Consider the following 16,699-nt stretch of genomic DNA (forward strand, 5'->3'; position numbering starts at 1 on the left):
GAGGATCAAATCCGAACACTGCCAAATGAAAAGTTCGGGAGAGAAAAATTAAAAAGTAAAGATATATTTAGATTTTCTCCAAGGAACAAAGGTATTTAAGCGAACGTGAACTAGTCAAAACAACAGATTATGTTTGGCATTTGTATTGGATTCATGGTCAATGTCATTTTGCATTTCAGTATACAACTATATATACTACATGTAACGTGCATTGCAGATATTGTGGGTGGGGAAGGTTACACCATACTATTTTTTTCACTGGAACATAAAAAAATTATGATTAGTATGTATGTGTATGATTGGCCAAACCATATCACGATGTTTCATCAGCACATCTGATTATTTCTAATGTATCGTTATAATATAAATATGAAATTGATCATGCTTGGTTATGAAAAATATTGAAATTGTATTTAGAGAAATATTTTATGTTTCAAAGAGATAACAAAGGTTTATATTCATATTTTCCATGTAATTGCAAAGATATTTTGCACAAACCAAGCATTAGATGGTTTAAAATATAGGATTTACCTTTCCAATAAAACGTAACTTGAGTGACACAGACAAAAATTATGCCAATCGTAACAAGTTGACCATCTCTGGCAAGCTTTGAAATAGACCTCGTATTAAATACAATTGTTACAACTCAGCCATGGCCAAAGTGTTCCAATTGTTGTAACACTGTTAACCGCAGCCTTGCAGTCGCCTTTCATGTATATATCGTTATGTTTTGACAGTATGAAATGAAGAAAAACACATCAGACTCATAACACATCAGACTCATAATAAATTTGTTGGATATTTATTTTTTTGAGTACGGAACTAATAGGGCTGCCACTATTTACCGGTATATCGCGGTACAAAGTAAAAAAAATCGTACCGCGGTACAACATTAGCGTACCGTTTTTTTCCATTAAAATTCAATTTTTAAAACTTATCGGTCCTTTCATAATTTGGATTATGAAAAAATTGATGTGTGCAGATTCAATAATTGCTTACTTCCTGTTCCAGTCATGTAGGCGCTTGCAATATCCCTAAAACCCGGGTCTTAGGATCGATATTGTTTACAAAATGGTCCAACCAATAAAAATTGAAATGGATCCTCTTGTTTGGTGGAAGGAGCATTGCTTCTACTATCCTTTTACTTGCCAATCTAGTTAAAGCTTGGCTTTGCATCCCAGCGACGTCAGTACCATCCGAACGCGTGTTCAGCACAGCGGGAGATATAGTTACCGCCCAGAGATCTTGCCTAGCTTCAGATCTTGTAGACATGTTACTCTTCTGTAAGAAAAACTGTCAGAAATGTGACTAAGTAACGAAGGACTTGAGACAGTCTAATTACTATGTGTGGTCTTTGTGTTAATTGTTTACATATTTCTAGTCCAAAGTTAAAGACTGAAATGATATAGAATATTTTGAAATCCGTGATAGTTTTATTGTTGTGTTTTGTTCATTTGTTTTTAGTTAGATATGTTCTAGTCAACATATGATATCATCATATCTATGAATTATTTAAGCAGTTTGCTGTTTTGAATAAAAATGTTCCAATTCGAAACAATATTATTAATACACAAAAATATCGCGGTACGTATCGTGATACGCTGCTCTTGTATCGCGATATACCGCGATACGGTCTTGGCGTATCGTGGCAGCCCTAGGAACTAATATAAAGTAGCATTTTCTGGTAATATTTCTTGTTTTTATGATATTTTATAGACGCTTTAACCGGGAATCCCGATCGGAATAACTACCCACTTTCGGGACAAAATAATTTGTACATGGAGGATTTGCCATATCAAAAAACCTAAATAAGATCCGTCAATGTACAGTCAATTGTAACCTTGGACACACCACCCCCTCCAGGTTCAGGGAATAGCGGGAACTTTCAATTTTGGTCCAGCCAAGCCCGGGGTAAAATCCCCTTCCTGCAGGATGACTAGATGGTAAAATCCCGATCTAATCTCCCCGCACCCCAGGGACCCTAGGTAAGGCCCATTCCCTGCTATATTTGGCGCCAAGACAATACCACCACATTCAACTGGCACTTCGGGGCCACCGGGAAGGTAAAACATGGCCCATTTCCCCGGAAAATCCCAGGAGCTGGGGGTCGTGGTTACAATTGACTGGTGCATAATTTCTACAAACGATACCTTTAAAACTCCCATACTGAATTGGAACAGTAACAAGAAGAATGGCATAACCGTTCTATTATTACCATATGGATAAATTGCACATTTTGATGAACTTAGTACTTGAAAACATGGAACCAGAAACCATTTACCCACAACCTGATTGAATTTATACTGTGAATCTCAATAATGCTGATAGTTAGTAGTGGTTGTTGCGACTGATCAGCCCTAGTCATCCGACTGAAGTCTACCTTGTCTATTTAACAGTGCGAGTCATTACTGCGAGTTGGCTAGTGCAAATTTAATCAAGTTGTCAGTACAATTGATTAAGATTTTTTATTAAGATGTTGATTTTATTCATTTTAATGTATGGGATATTTTTTGGCAATTCTGGATAAAAGAAAAAAAATAATAATTAAGGAGAATGAGGCCTGACATATGATAAGTACTACTTGATGTTAAAAAAACTTTTTTATAAGACTTTGTTTTATGTTGACCTCACATTGATAAAAAATATTGAATGTGGTATTCCTGTTTTAATTCAGACAAGAATGATTTGATACATGAAACACATAATTATTTCAGTCATCAAAATTCGACTTTGAAATGAAAAAGCCTGTATTTGTACTCTAGTGTTTGGCATCATTTTTTTTCTTAAAGCCCTACAGTATAAAAAACAAATTTGAGCAAGCCAGGATAGCATTTTACGGTACCAGTGCAGGGCTTGCCGGTTTGTGCTAATTTCAACCATTGATATTAATGTGTAGCACTAACTTGGTAAGAAAAACAGATCTGTATGTAGCACTGAGTTATAACAATAAAATGGACTAGGGTGTTAAAAGTTGCTTTAAAATGGTTAGTTTCAGACATGGATGAGCTGGCAGAGAGTCTTGCTACAAGTTTCTCAGTAAGCAGTGACCCAAACAGCACAGACGCTCCACATCCAAGATTCTCAGAGTACAAGAAGAAAACAAGCAATTCAGACCAGGAGGCTCGCAGAAAGAATATCCTTGAACAACAGAAAGAGTAGGTTTTATCATATATATATATATATATATATATATATATATATATATATATATATATATTATATACAGCAAGTACACTATGCCAGGTTTGAAATGTCTAGGTGTCTTTTGACAAGTTTGAGATTGAATTTCTATAATACCACTATTAAAACTGCACCTACACACATTTTACAAAAATGGATACTTTTAAAGCTGCACTCTCACAGATTTACCGTTTTAACAACTTTTTCTATTTTTGTCTTTGAATGAGCAAATTTTTTTGTAAGTATCTGCTCACCAGTGATATAAGACTGCTGACAAAAGATCAGATCGCAGATTTTCATATTTCTGTTAAAAAATTAATGTTTTATGGCTAAAAGCGTTACTAACGGTTTAAGAAAAATGTATAAATCATCAATTTTTAAATGAAAATATGAAAATCACTGTGAGAGTGCAGCTTTAAAATATTAAAAAAACAGTGTATGATAATATTTAATATCAAGATGTTTAAAGGATATGTCTACTTTTAATTTGTTACCGTAATTGTTTTACCATTAATTTATCATCTCATTCCAGGCCCTTATCATATCCATTTGTATAGCTCTGTGAACATGTATTGCTACTTTATATTTTCAAAGTTTCTAATACAATGCCATGATACATCAGACGCAGGTTTGACTATGCATACCATGCACGTCGACTGCTTGAAGACGACTGGCAAGATTCAGATGACCTTGAGGATGATGAGGGAGATGCTATGGAGGTCACCACTGCAGAGAAGGAGAATACAAGAACACGCAGTTACAGGCCAGGCAGATACTATAGAAACCAAGTAAGAAACGAATGCTCATAAGCCATGATTACTAACGGTCTCAAGTCCAAGTTAAGACCCAGACTCAGAAAAGCTCTTTTATTAAATTACAAAGAATCATCTTTATTCTTCTTTTATCTCAAAATAACTGTAAACAGTTGTACAATTTTATACATTAATAAGATTCTGCAAATTTTATCATCAAAACTTAACTAGAATAAAAGTGACAATGAATTGAAAATTTGTAGTTTTGCTCCATCTAATCTTAATTCAGAGTTTACACTGTTCATATCAGGGCCGCAGATGATGGTTTACTTGTTAAAGAAGTATAGTATCAGTGATTTGATTCATTACTATATTGTATTTACATAATAGAAAAACTGCTTTTGTGAATATGATTGAACAGAAGCTTGGCTGCATACTTGCAACTACATTGTTAATTACTTGATATTGTTCATGTTTACACAGTGTTATTGTGTTATCGTTATTTAAGACACTGTAAAGAAATGCTAGGAATTCTTAACACATCACTTTACCTATTTCAGTTGATGCTGTCTGAGTGGCTGGTTGAAGTGCCGCAGAACTTTGAGAAAGAATGGATGATGGTTGCCTGTCCCTGGGGCAAGAGATGTCTCATTGTCGCTGCATATGTAAGTTAAAAACATATACAGTAGAAACTCACTAAACCGAAACTCCACATAACCGGAATCCTCGGGATACCAGACTTTTTTCAAAGTCCCGGTTTTCCCCTTCTATTTTCAATGTAAAAAAATCCCTACAAAACCGGAATTCCGGATACCGGACAAAAAATCGATAAAAAATTGTTTAATAGTTGTCAACTTAATTTTACCTCTGACACAAAACCGGACATATATTTGTTCCAACATGTCAAAATGATTTTGTGTATTAGGAATTCGCGAATCGTGTGTCACTTTGTTTTGACAGCAGGTGCGTCGTTAAATATTGCACCTGTGATGTTGCGTTAACTCGATATCGATAATGATGATTGCGCTGTGGATTGACTGCCGCACGATAATCAAACTTGTGAAAAGAAAATTGATTGAAACATTAATTTGTTTGTTGCAGAAAATCAAAAAAACTAGAACTAGAAACGGTTATTAAGTGATCATTTTGGAGGGTTGTTTTATCTAAAGACTTCTATGATTGAATCAAATTAGAGATGTGCGTTAATTAAACTATCAAACATACTTAACAAGCATTAAATTACAGATAATCGGATAATTTGTTTGTTTGTTACTCAAATCAAGAACTTTGATTGGTGATGAAGTGGTCATTTTCGAGAGTTGTTTTATTTTAAGACTTGGAAAAAAAGATGATTATAAAAAAGGTTAATATTTTGAGTAAACTTACTCCGTACATCAAATCCTCACTAAACCAGAATGCTAACTAAACCAGAAATTTTGCCCAATCCGGAATTGTCTGGTTTAGTGAGTTTCTACTGTATCAGATCACATTATACATGTCTCTAATTGAACTGATTTGGATTGCAGGCCACACGTTTTTCTTTAACTTTTTTAACACTGAAAGATATCTTAAAGATTTAACAAATTAAGATATTGAACAAGCCTTGGTATCTGGCATAATTGTCATAATTGGAGTCAAACAAAAGTTATAATGTTGGCCATTAATTGAAATATGTCCAAAATATATCCACATTAAAATAACAATAAAAGATAAAGATAATATGTGAACTTGGTTTTATACATAAAACTAGTGAAATACAACACATAATTTTTCTCCTGTTACACCTTTAATAGGGAACAACTACAGCATATGGAAGAAATGGTTACCGTGTGAACTCATTCCCCTCCCATCTGCCAGGAGGCAATCGAAGGCAGAAGGACAATTACAAGGGTAGGTCAAATGTTTACGTTATGCTTGATAAAAATTGATGCTATTTATTTCCTGAGCCAAAATTGAATGATAAAGATAGTGTTCAAAATTAATACAATTGTTTTGTGTAAAGTTCTTACTTTATCATTTTGACTCCTAGTTTAAGGTTGTGATTGGTTTAAATGTTAATTAGGACATATAGTTTAATAGTAATTTTAGTAACTTTACTTCTAAATGTACATTATAAAAGAGCACACAAATTATGTTTCAGACAATGCTATTTTGGACTGTATCTACCATGAAGTAGAGAAGACTTTTTATGTGCTGGACATCATGAACTGGAAAAACCACCCTGTCTATGACAGTGATGTAAGGCTGCAAAAAGATACTAAATGGATAAGCACTTTCTGGAGTTTTAAAATATGTAACTTAAAAATGCTAATCTTCTTTCATCCTTTGGTTTCCATATATACTGGTACATGATGGTATGGAGCTCAATTATCAATTAAGGGTAAGTGGTCTAGTGGTATAGATGTCCGCCTCTCTTCCAAGAGGTTGTGGGTTCAATCCCCATTAGACGTTCTTTCTCACAGCCTCTCTAAATGGCACCAGTACTGGTTTTTACCCAGGAAACTAACTTGGGAGTGATTCTATAAGCTTTGTCACAATTGAGGTAAAAAAAGGTATAAACAAATATCAATTAATAAGTAGAATACTGTTTTATTCAAACAAAATTTATTTTGATTCCAATGTAATACTTGCATGGGCTTATTACATTGCATGCATATTTATCTCCCTTTCACTGATTACAGACAGATTTCCGGTTCTTCTGGATGATGAGTAAACTACAGGAGGTACCAGAGCTGGGGGAGATCTCCAAACTGAACCCGGTATGTCCAAGATCCGTGTGGAAATACACATGTACATGTAAAACTAGTCGCCTGAAGGCTAATAAGTGAATTGTTATGGAATGACAATCAAACACAACTTTTGAAGGAGAGTTGAAGTTGAATCTGAGAATAAAAATGGTAACCACACATGCATAGCTCGACCCTTTTTGGGGTTGCTGTATATGATTTTGTGGGTTAACTGTGTATGTAAAGTATATGTTGTACATATTATATTTGTTTGCAGTACAAATTCATACCCCTGCAATACCATGACTGCCAGAAAGAGACACTAACAAAAGTGTTTGAGTCAGCGACTCAACAGGTATGATCAGTAATGTTCAGTTATAGTACCTGGTAGATTAATGTGTTGAGTAAGGCTGTATTAAGAATTGTTTCATGTTTTCATAATGGAAACTTTGGTACATTATTACTGCATTGTTAGTTCAGAAAGGGAATCAGTTGTATTAATGAAAGTTTGAACTCTTGAACTCCATGGCTGAGATGAATATCAATTATTTTATAAATAGTATTTATATGTATATCCTCTTTTTAAGGCTCCACTTGTGTTGTAAACTGTCCTTTATGAATACACCTGGAGACTCTAAGCTCATTTTAAAATATATATATTTGCAGTTTGATGGTTGCCTGTTTTACCACCGTCAAGCTCACTACACATTTGGTCGCTCCCCTCTGGTTGTGTGGCTCAAGCCATATATGGTGTCGGAGATGCTGGGTTTGGAGGTTCCGCCTGCCATGATGGAGCAGAAGCCCGCTAACTACACAACATACCAGCAACATCTAACACAGGTATGGACTTGGAAGGCCTTCACACTGTACTGTGACTGTAGGTTGGTTAGATTCCCCTTGATTTGAATTGCATATGTGTTTCCATATACAATGTCTAGGTCACTGTGACTTGTTGTTTAAAACTGGCTAGATTTCAATCACATCTGTTCATCTGTTATTCCATTTACAGGTGAAGGAAACACGTGAGAGACAAGAGAAAGAGAAGACAGACAGACTGGTAGAGAAGAAAGCCCGACGGATGGCTGACCGAGCCCACAAGTTCAAGATGGATGTAAGTGGGGGTGGGGACGGGCAACAAGTTCAGGCCCAGGGGGAAAACATGGACCATACCAACATGAAGACTGCTGGGGACACTGGGTGAACTTGAAAGACTGTGATAGTGGAATTTTAACTATGTTTATTTGCTTATAAGAAATGCTATGTTTTGTGGTGAAGATGTTTTCAACCACCAAATATGGCAATGGTAGTAGCTTACAGCTAAATATTGTATTGAATCTCGCTATTGTACTAAGCTTTTAATCAATGCAGGCCTTGTGTATTTGTGGTCAGTCATTGTTTTGTGTTATTGATGATACACGTACATGATATTGTGTGATCAAATTGATATTTTCATCTTTAATCATGTGTTTAATATTAGTGCTTTTGGTGTTTTACCAAACAGTTTAAATGAACTGAAACAATCTAAACTGTATATCAAGCACAAACAATGGCTGAGCATTTATGTTATGATTTAAGTTTGATTTTATTGTGATTTTCTCTCATAAAATTTAATAAACCTCAAACCAGCCATTGTTTGTGATTGTCCTTTGTTAAACATATTGTTGTCAATGGATAACTATGGTACTTACCGGTATAAAACCAAGATCAATCTTCAAGAAGATGTTTGGGTAGCTTTTGTGTTGGTGGGATAATTTGTTCAAGCAGTCTGTTCAGCAATGCTGGGAAACATGAATCGTTGTAATTCATTATTTTTTGTTTTAAAAAATGTGTGTCCATCCCCATATGTGTGTCCGTCCCCATTTGGAAATATGTGATAGCTTGTGACAATGCTCTTTATCTCCTCAACTGATTGATTAATACCCGGTAAAAGGTACAATGTAAATCTAATTGATATGATGTGCATAGCACAGGTTCCAGCCATTTTCTTTCATGGTAAGGGTCAAAGGTCAGAATTTCCCCAACACTAGAACCTCTAAATAGCTTGCCATAAATGTTGACCACATGCAGAGAGGAAAACCTCCATACTTTTTAGCTCACCTTAGCCGTAGGCTGAGGGTGAGCTTTTAGGATCGATGATTGTCCGTCTGTCATCCGTCCACTCTTAGTTTGTTAACACTCTAGGGGTCACATTTTTGCCTCAATTGTCACGAAACTTGGTCAGGATGTTTGTCCCAGTAATTACTCGGACGAGTTCGAATACGGGTCATCTAGGGTCAAAAACTAGGTCACAGCACCCAAATATGGAAAAACCTTGTTAACACTCTATAGGTAACATTTTCAGCCCAAATATCCTTGAAATATGTCAGAAACGTTGTTTTGATGATTTCTAGCTCAAGTTCAAATATGGGTCATCTGGTGTCAAAAACTAGGTCACAGAGCCCAAATATGGAAAAACCTTGTTAACACTCTAGAGGTAACATTTTCAGCCCAAATATCCTGGAAATTTGCCAGAAAGGTTGTTTTGATGATTTCTAGCTCAAGTTCAAATATGAGTCATCTTGGGTCAAAAACTAGGTCACAGAGCCCAAATATGGAAAAACCTTGTTAACACTCTTAGAGGTAACATTTTCAGCCCAAATAGCCTGGAAATTTGTCAGAAAGGTTGTTTCGATGATTTCTAGCTCAAGGTCGAATATGGGTCATCTGGGGTAAAAAACTAGGTCACAGAGCCCAAATATGGAAATACCTTGTTAACACTCTCGAGGTAACATTTTCAGCCCAAATATCCTGGAAATTTGTCAGAAAGGTTGTTTCGATGATTTCTAGCTCAAGTTCGAATATGGGTCATCTGGGGTCAAAAACTAGGTCACAGAGCCCAACTATGGAAATACCTTGTTCACACTCTCAAGACAACATTTTCAGCCCAAATATCCTTGAAATATGTCAGAAAGGTTGTTTTGATGATTTCTAGCTCAAGTTCGAATATGGGTCATCGGGGGGTCAAAAACTAGGTCACAGAGCCCAAATATGGAAAAACCTTGTTAACACTCTAGAGGTAACATTTTCAGCCCAAATAGCCTGGAAATTTGTCAGAGAGGTTGTTTAGATGATTTCTAACTCAAGTTCGAATATGGGTCATCTGGGGTCAAAAACTAGGTCACAGAGCCCAAATATGGAAATACCTTGTTAACACTCTCGAGGTAACATTTTCAGCTCAAATATCCTGGAAATTTGTCAGAAAGGTTGTTTTGATGATTCCTTGCTCAAGTTCGATTATGGGTCATCTGGGGTTAAAAACTAGGTCACAGAGCCCAATTATGGAAATACCTTGTTAACACTCCCGAGGTAACATTTTCAGCCCAAATATCCTGGAAATTTGTCAGAAAGGTTGTTTTGATGATTTCTAGCTCAAGTTTGAATATGGGTCATCTGGGGTCAAAAACTAGGTCACAGAGCCCAAATATGGAAAAACCTTGTTAACACTCTCGAGGTAACATTTTCAGCCCAAATATCCTGGAAATTTGTCAGAAGGGTTGTTTTGATGATTTCTAGCTCAAGTTTTAATATGGGTCATCTAGGGTAAAAAACTAGGTCACCGAGCCCAAATATTGAAATACCTTGTTAACACTCTAGAGGTAACATTTTCAGCCCAAATATCCTGGAAATTTGTCAGAAAGGTTGTTTCAATGATTTCTAGCTCAAGGTCGAATATGGGTCATCTGGGGTAAAAAACTAGGTCACAGAGCCCAAATATGGAAATACCTTGTTTACACTCTCGAGGTAACATTTTCAGCCCAATTATCCTGGAAATTTGTCAGAAAGGTAGTTTCGATGATTTCTAGCTCATGTTCGAATATGGGTCATCTGGGGTCAAAAACTAGGTCACAGAGCCCAACTATGGAAATACCTTGTTCACACTCTCAAGACAACATTTTCAGCCCAAATATCCTTGAAATTTGTCAGAAAGGTTGTTTTGATGATTTCTAGCTCAAGTTCGAATATGGGTCATCTGGGGTCAAAAACTAGGTCATAGAGCCCAAATATGGAAAAACCTTGTTAACACTCTCGAGGTAACAATTTCATACATCAGAGAAGCCAAATAAATCCCTGTTATTGCCCTTTAATTATTAACAAGTCTATAGCACAAAGTTTTACTGAGGTGAGCGATATAGGGCCATCTTGGCCCTCTTGTTTGAAATACCTTAGCACAAATGGTCACCACACCTATGCAACAAGCACAATCACTTTCAAGTTGGGAACATGTAAGATCAAGACGAAACATGCCTTGTTTTTGTTCCTGGTCAATATCGCCTCAACTAAAGGAATTCGAAATCTCTTAGCACAAAAAATAGTTATGTTCACATAGAAATAAAGTCTATGTACCTTCAAGATTAAGTACACCCCAGGATAGAGGTCAATAATCGATCTGCTCCATAACTTGAAGGTCAATAGTTTGAAGGATTAAAATAACATACACATAAAATTGTTCACCACACTGAGATGAAGGTTCACCACAAAGAGATGAAGCCACAGTCACAAATATGCATGTCAATTGCCACATGTCATGGCAACATTTAGGTTTCAGAGGTCAGATATTTGTATTTTGTGTGCTACATAATTCCTCGACAGATTGAAGGATGGCACAAAGGTTTACCACATCATGCAGATATGCGGAGGGCACAAGACCACTCTTGGTTCTATTGTTGATGTCAGAGAGTGGTTTGTTTCCTAATATATACTCAAAAGATGCTGTGTTAGACTTTTAGCAGTTAGTACCATTGATAACTCTGACATGATGGCATGTCAAGGGTACTTATGTCAACACAAGTGTTTGGGCATGTTCCCACAATAATCAATATAGAATTGATATAGTTTGATAGCCACTTTTATGCCATTACTCCTTTTGTACATGGCCAGTTGCCAACTGTTGATGTCTATGTTTGGCATGCACTCTTAGGTTGGTTGCAGAGGTCAAGGTCAAACATAGAGGTCAAACCTCTGAAATCAAGCATAAAAGTGCACATTTTATGTCTTAGACTGTACTACTTCTCTTGGGGTTATAAATTATGTATTTGGCTAAATATTTATCACATTAAAATATAAAATCAGGCACATACACTGTGAAAGCTTTAGTTGGTTAAAGCTTTAGTTATGAAATCCTGGTACATTTAAATATTGCTTTACACTGTTCAGCTAATGGAGTCAAGATGGTTTCGGGAGATCCCAGAGCAGTTTGACACAGATTGGGTCACACTGGCCTGCCCCACTGGACAGAGGTGCCTCGTCATGGCCATAGATGTGAGTCACACTGCTGTATATGACATGTAATATGGTATAAAAATGATAATAAATTCACATTTTATGGTAAAACTGTATGCAATAGGCAATATGCTGATTTTAAAGTAACACACATGTGCATGGTTAAGAATCAATAAATGGCTTAAATTGAGATGAGCCGTACTTTTCCCTGTTTCATTTAAATCCCTTGTTATACATCATGCTTACTTGACTACTGGTAGATGTAGTTCCATAATCATATGGTTAAACTGGAATATTATCAGGACAGATATGGCAAACAGCTTATACATGATTCTTGATACAACCCTCCAGGGTGAGACAAAGTGGTTTAGCAGGAAGGGTTACAAGCTGCCTGGCTACTTCCTGTCTGTGTTACCAGGTGGAAATGGCACAAAGTATGGGTTCGGGCCCACAGGTAACACTTGACTGAAGTTGATTGTGGATGGTTCAGAGTCTGGCAATCATTTTTCATTTTATTGAAAAACAATGAAATACTTGGGTGCTAGCAGTTAAGCTCACAACATGTTTGAATAAAAGTAGTCATATTTTTCTGCAAATGCAATTAATCATCCTTGAAGTGATATAATTTTATATAGGTAAAATTTGAAAGTACCGTAGGTTAAATGAATCATCAATCTTTTTAAATATTAAACCTGTAATAGCTTAGCCTACAAATCAGAAATACTGTAAAATGCCGCATTTCAGTGAAGACCCTTCTGGACTGTGTGTATTGTGAGATGATGTCCACATACTTCATTCTGGATGCCATCACCTGGGCGGACCATGATCTCACTCAAACACCGGTATACTGTGTACCTAGATTGTGTTGATCCTTTTGATACTGTGTAGGAAGTTCCAAAGTTGAAACAAGCTTTTTAAATGATTTATTAGCTTATTGTTAACTATTCTTTTCATAATGATGTTATGTTTGCATACAATTTGCTTTTTTTAAAAACTACAGTTAACTGGCATTTTATATCCTTCTCGGGCATTTATTTTAAAGTAAAAGTGTAAGGGTACAATAAAATTAATGCCTATATCGAGGTCTTGCACCAAAACAAACAATTATCCTCTATGTAATTCACATAAACTTAAAACTTTCAAGCGGGTATCTTTTTCCTGGTTTAGACGTATTCATTTCATGAAAACATACAAATGATAACATATAATTCATTCTAAATATTTAGAATTTGATCATAAGCTAAAAGCTTATAAAGATAATATTCTTGTAAAGATCATCTACTGTCTCCTAATGTCTTAATTTATTGATCTTATAACAACACACTGCATGCTGTTAAATATCAAGGGCCTACATATTGTCTTCAAATAGTATAAACAAATTGTAAAAATAATACTGATAAAAGAATCATGCCATCTATTTTAATTTAATTTATCTGTTTCATGATGATCTGACTTACATGTATATACAAATTTTCAGTTTCAAGAGAGGATGTCTTGGGTAAAAAGGCAGATCTCCCAGAATCCGGAGCTCAAACACATCACAGATCTGAATATGGTAAAGTTGTTTTAGCGCATTAATCTGTTTTGGTGACAAGCATCATTTAGGCATCTAATCAGCATGTCATGTAAACATATACTTGTAGAAGTACATTGTCCATATACATGTAGTTGATAGATTAGAATTAAAATGACAAAATGAGAAGATTAAAAGTTCTCATAGAAATCAAAGTATTTAGGCATGCACTAATTTCCAATTATGGCTTAAATTCAAAGTTTGGAAAGTATATATTAAAAATTTCATATTTCAATTTTCAATATACTCTCACCAAGTTGTTACATTTCAGTTCAAATTTGTGCCCCTATATCACTTTGACTGCACAGAGGAAGGTCTGGGCAAGGCTGTCTGGCAGTCCAGGTTTGAGGTAACAATTTTAAACCTCTGCTTTGAATTTCTTGTTTTCAGTGCTCACAATGACATATATGAAATGGTTACTTATTTCTGAACATGTTTAGTTTGTCATAGGGATCAGTGAAGATTTTATATTTCAAAAATATAATTTTGTTTATTTTTTGATTCTATAAACAATGATATTTAGATTTTAGTGATTAAAAACAAGAGTTTAAGCATTGACGGGTTCTTGATACATAAAAAGGGCTGATTGTTTAGAACTTGGTTATTTTTAAGGTAAATATTATAGGTTTGTGCTGATATTTTTAAATAAAATAAGCACAGCTTAACCAGTAGCCTCTAAATTAGTAAAGAGGACTGCAGGTCATACATGGGTCCATGAAACTTTAAGAGTATTTAGAATTCAAAAGTTAAAAATGATACAGTTAACAATGTTTGTCAACAAAGTTCTGAACAAATGGCCAATGGTAATTTTCTTACATTTTGTCTCTAGATTGATGGCATCCTGTTCTACAAGAAGGATGGAGCATACATGTCCGGGGAGACGGACGAAGTGAGGTGGATCAAGCCATACATGCTGCCAGAGGTGTTCAACAACATGGCCATCCCAAACTCCCTTCTCACTGAGGCTCCAGCAGATTACAGGGGCTACGCTTCATTCCTGGAGGATGTTGACAATGGCCGCGTGAAAACAAAAAAGAACAAAAACTTCAAAAAGTCAAAACAGAAGAAAGAGTTTGTGCCAAGAGTGGAGCTTAAGTTGCCTCCCCCGCAAGAGAAACCGAAGAAGGATGATACAAAGACTAAGAAACAAAACAAACGTGGAGGGGGTCAGGCAGGAAGGTGGAGGGGTGGAGGTAGTGGACAGCCACATAGTCACTTTAAGGCATATAGTGGGGGAGATAACTACAGCAGAGTGCCCTACAGTGGTGGTGACAACAGGGGGGCCTTCGGCCAGGGGACAAGAAGTGGGCATGACTATTACGGTGATGAAAGGGACTATTACTACCCAGAGCAGGAGTATGGGCCAGATTATAGGGGTAAGACTGGGGGGAATCAAGACCCCTATAGGATGACCGACATGCAGGCTGCTCTTGCCTATTGTGACTATGACAGAAATCCAAAAGGAAAACCACAATATAGGAAGAACTACCAATTGTTTTAGATGCATTTACCGAAAAGTTGCTATTGTTCATATTTTAGTTTGTTGTTCATTTATGTGTTATTAGTGATACAATATTTGTGTATTGTTTTTACTCCATTTTAATGATCTTATAATGAATCATATAATCATAAGCTTTTTCATAGCTGATAAGATATCATCTTCAAACATTATACACTTGGTCACAATACAATTATTTATGACTTTTACATAATAAATAAATAAATATTGTCAGAATTATGTCCCTTTGTAAATTTGATTATTCAAATTTAACACAGCAATTATCTTTTTATCACAAGGAATCTACCACATTGCGATCTTGTTTGTAATGCAAGAAACATTACTCTGTCACCTTTTATCACTAACGTCCATGACCGGAGGTTCCCTTTTATAAACCATGACTCTGTGATTGGTTGTGCCCTATACAAATATGTTTTTTTGAAAATTATTCAAGGCATGACTATCTATTTATTGGAAATTAGTTGATGTCAATATACACATTAAAGAACCATAATTCTATTATCCATGGTTGTCTCCCCTTTCATATTAATTCTGTTTTGAGCTTAGGCTTAATTTTGAAACTATTGGTATTGCATCTGCTTAAAACAGCTGGCATTGAGTACCGGTAATTATACACAGTTACAGAACTTTAACGCTTTGACAAATACTTTTAAACACAGTGCTTATTGATGGTCACCTCTTTTTGATAAAATGGTTAGTTCATTGTTCATAAAAAGTTGTACATAAATTGATCCAAAAAAAGAAAGAAGGCATTTCAGAAAAAAATATCTACCTTCTGTGAGCAACACCTTTTATGTCATGGTTCATATTTGCATAGTCAGTCTGTTTCACTTTCAACATACCTTAATTGCATATAAAATCTTTGTTTATAATACAATACAAATTAAAACATCTTAATCGTCTGCAAGCAACATTTGAACTGTATGGCCCTTGTGTTCATATCTACCAACACTTGACGTTTAAGATGTCTTCAAATTGCTCCCCCTTTCAATATGCTATTATGTGGAGGCCTTGTCACGTCCTGTAATGCCTATACCGTAGTTAGTTTGGTTTCTTAAGTGACAAATAGTCACATGTTTTATGGAAATCTTTTGACATGTTAGACTTAATTTTTCCAACATTTAAATATTGTGGTTGCATTGAACTTTGAAATAAATGCAGTAAGTATGAACTTGATTGATTTCAATGTCAAATATGTTTCTTTAATTACTTTTACAATGTTTATAATAGACTTGAATTCTGCAACAAACTATGAATTTTCATTTTAAAACTCATGATTGTAGGTAACACTGGCCGGTTATTGGTCTTACATAATTCCTTGTATTTTGAATTGATAGGGCTATTACTTAGCCATGCTTTGGGTGAGTTTAGATTAACTTGGCACAAATGTTCACCATAACAAGACCCAAATGCCTGTTCATCAAGGTCAAAGTTAAGATCATATTAGACTTGACCTTGGCCATTCCTTGTGGATCTTGCCCAACAGGCTTGCATTGAGCTTTAAATAGTTGTTACAATGCCATATGTCTGTTTTCAGCTTAGCCAAGCTGTAACTTGTCACTGCACCTGGGGACTTAAAAAAACCAATAGGCACAGATGTTCACCCTGAAAAAAAAACATGTCCAACGTCAAGGTCATTTGTCAAACTTCCTTGTTTTTTTGGTTTGTCCTGGCTGTAACTTGGCCATGC

General features: G+C 35.6%; 1 protein-coding gene across 2 annotated transcripts; it reads left to right on the top strand.

The window, feature by feature from the left end:
* Positions 1-6: 6 nt before the first annotated feature.
* Positions 7-16,136, top strand: LOC128227577 (uncharacterized). 2 transcript variants are annotated; one of them, XM_052938242.1, is made up of 16 exons: positions 7-55; positions 2,990-3,155; positions 3,803-3,968; positions 4,493-4,597; positions 5,726-5,822; positions 6,073-6,170; positions 6,614-6,691; positions 6,936-7,013; positions 7,325-7,498; positions 7,668-7,769; positions 11,852-11,956; positions 12,269-12,371; positions 12,662-12,759; positions 13,395-13,472; positions 13,762-13,839; positions 14,320-16,136. In XM_052938242.1, the coding sequence occupies exons 2-16, from the start codon at positions 2,998-3,000 to the stop codon at positions 14,989-14,991; spliced, it is 2,190 nt and encodes a 729-aa protein (XP_052794202.1). In that variant the 5' UTR covers positions 7-55; positions 2,990-2,997; the 3' UTR covers positions 14,992-16,136. The 2 variants fall into 2 exon arrangements, with proteins under 2 accessions (XP_052794202.1, XP_052794201.1); XM_052938241.1 differs by having other exon boundaries at positions 11-91; positions 14,320-16,135.
* Positions 16,137-16,699: the final 563 nt, after the last annotated feature.

The sequence above is a fragment of the Mya arenaria genome, chromosome 3, assembly GCF_026914265.1.
Source record: "Mya arenaria isolate MELC-2E11 chromosome 3, ASM2691426v1".
Taxonomy (NCBI): domain Eukaryota; kingdom Metazoa; phylum Mollusca; class Bivalvia; order Myida; family Myidae; genus Mya; species Mya arenaria.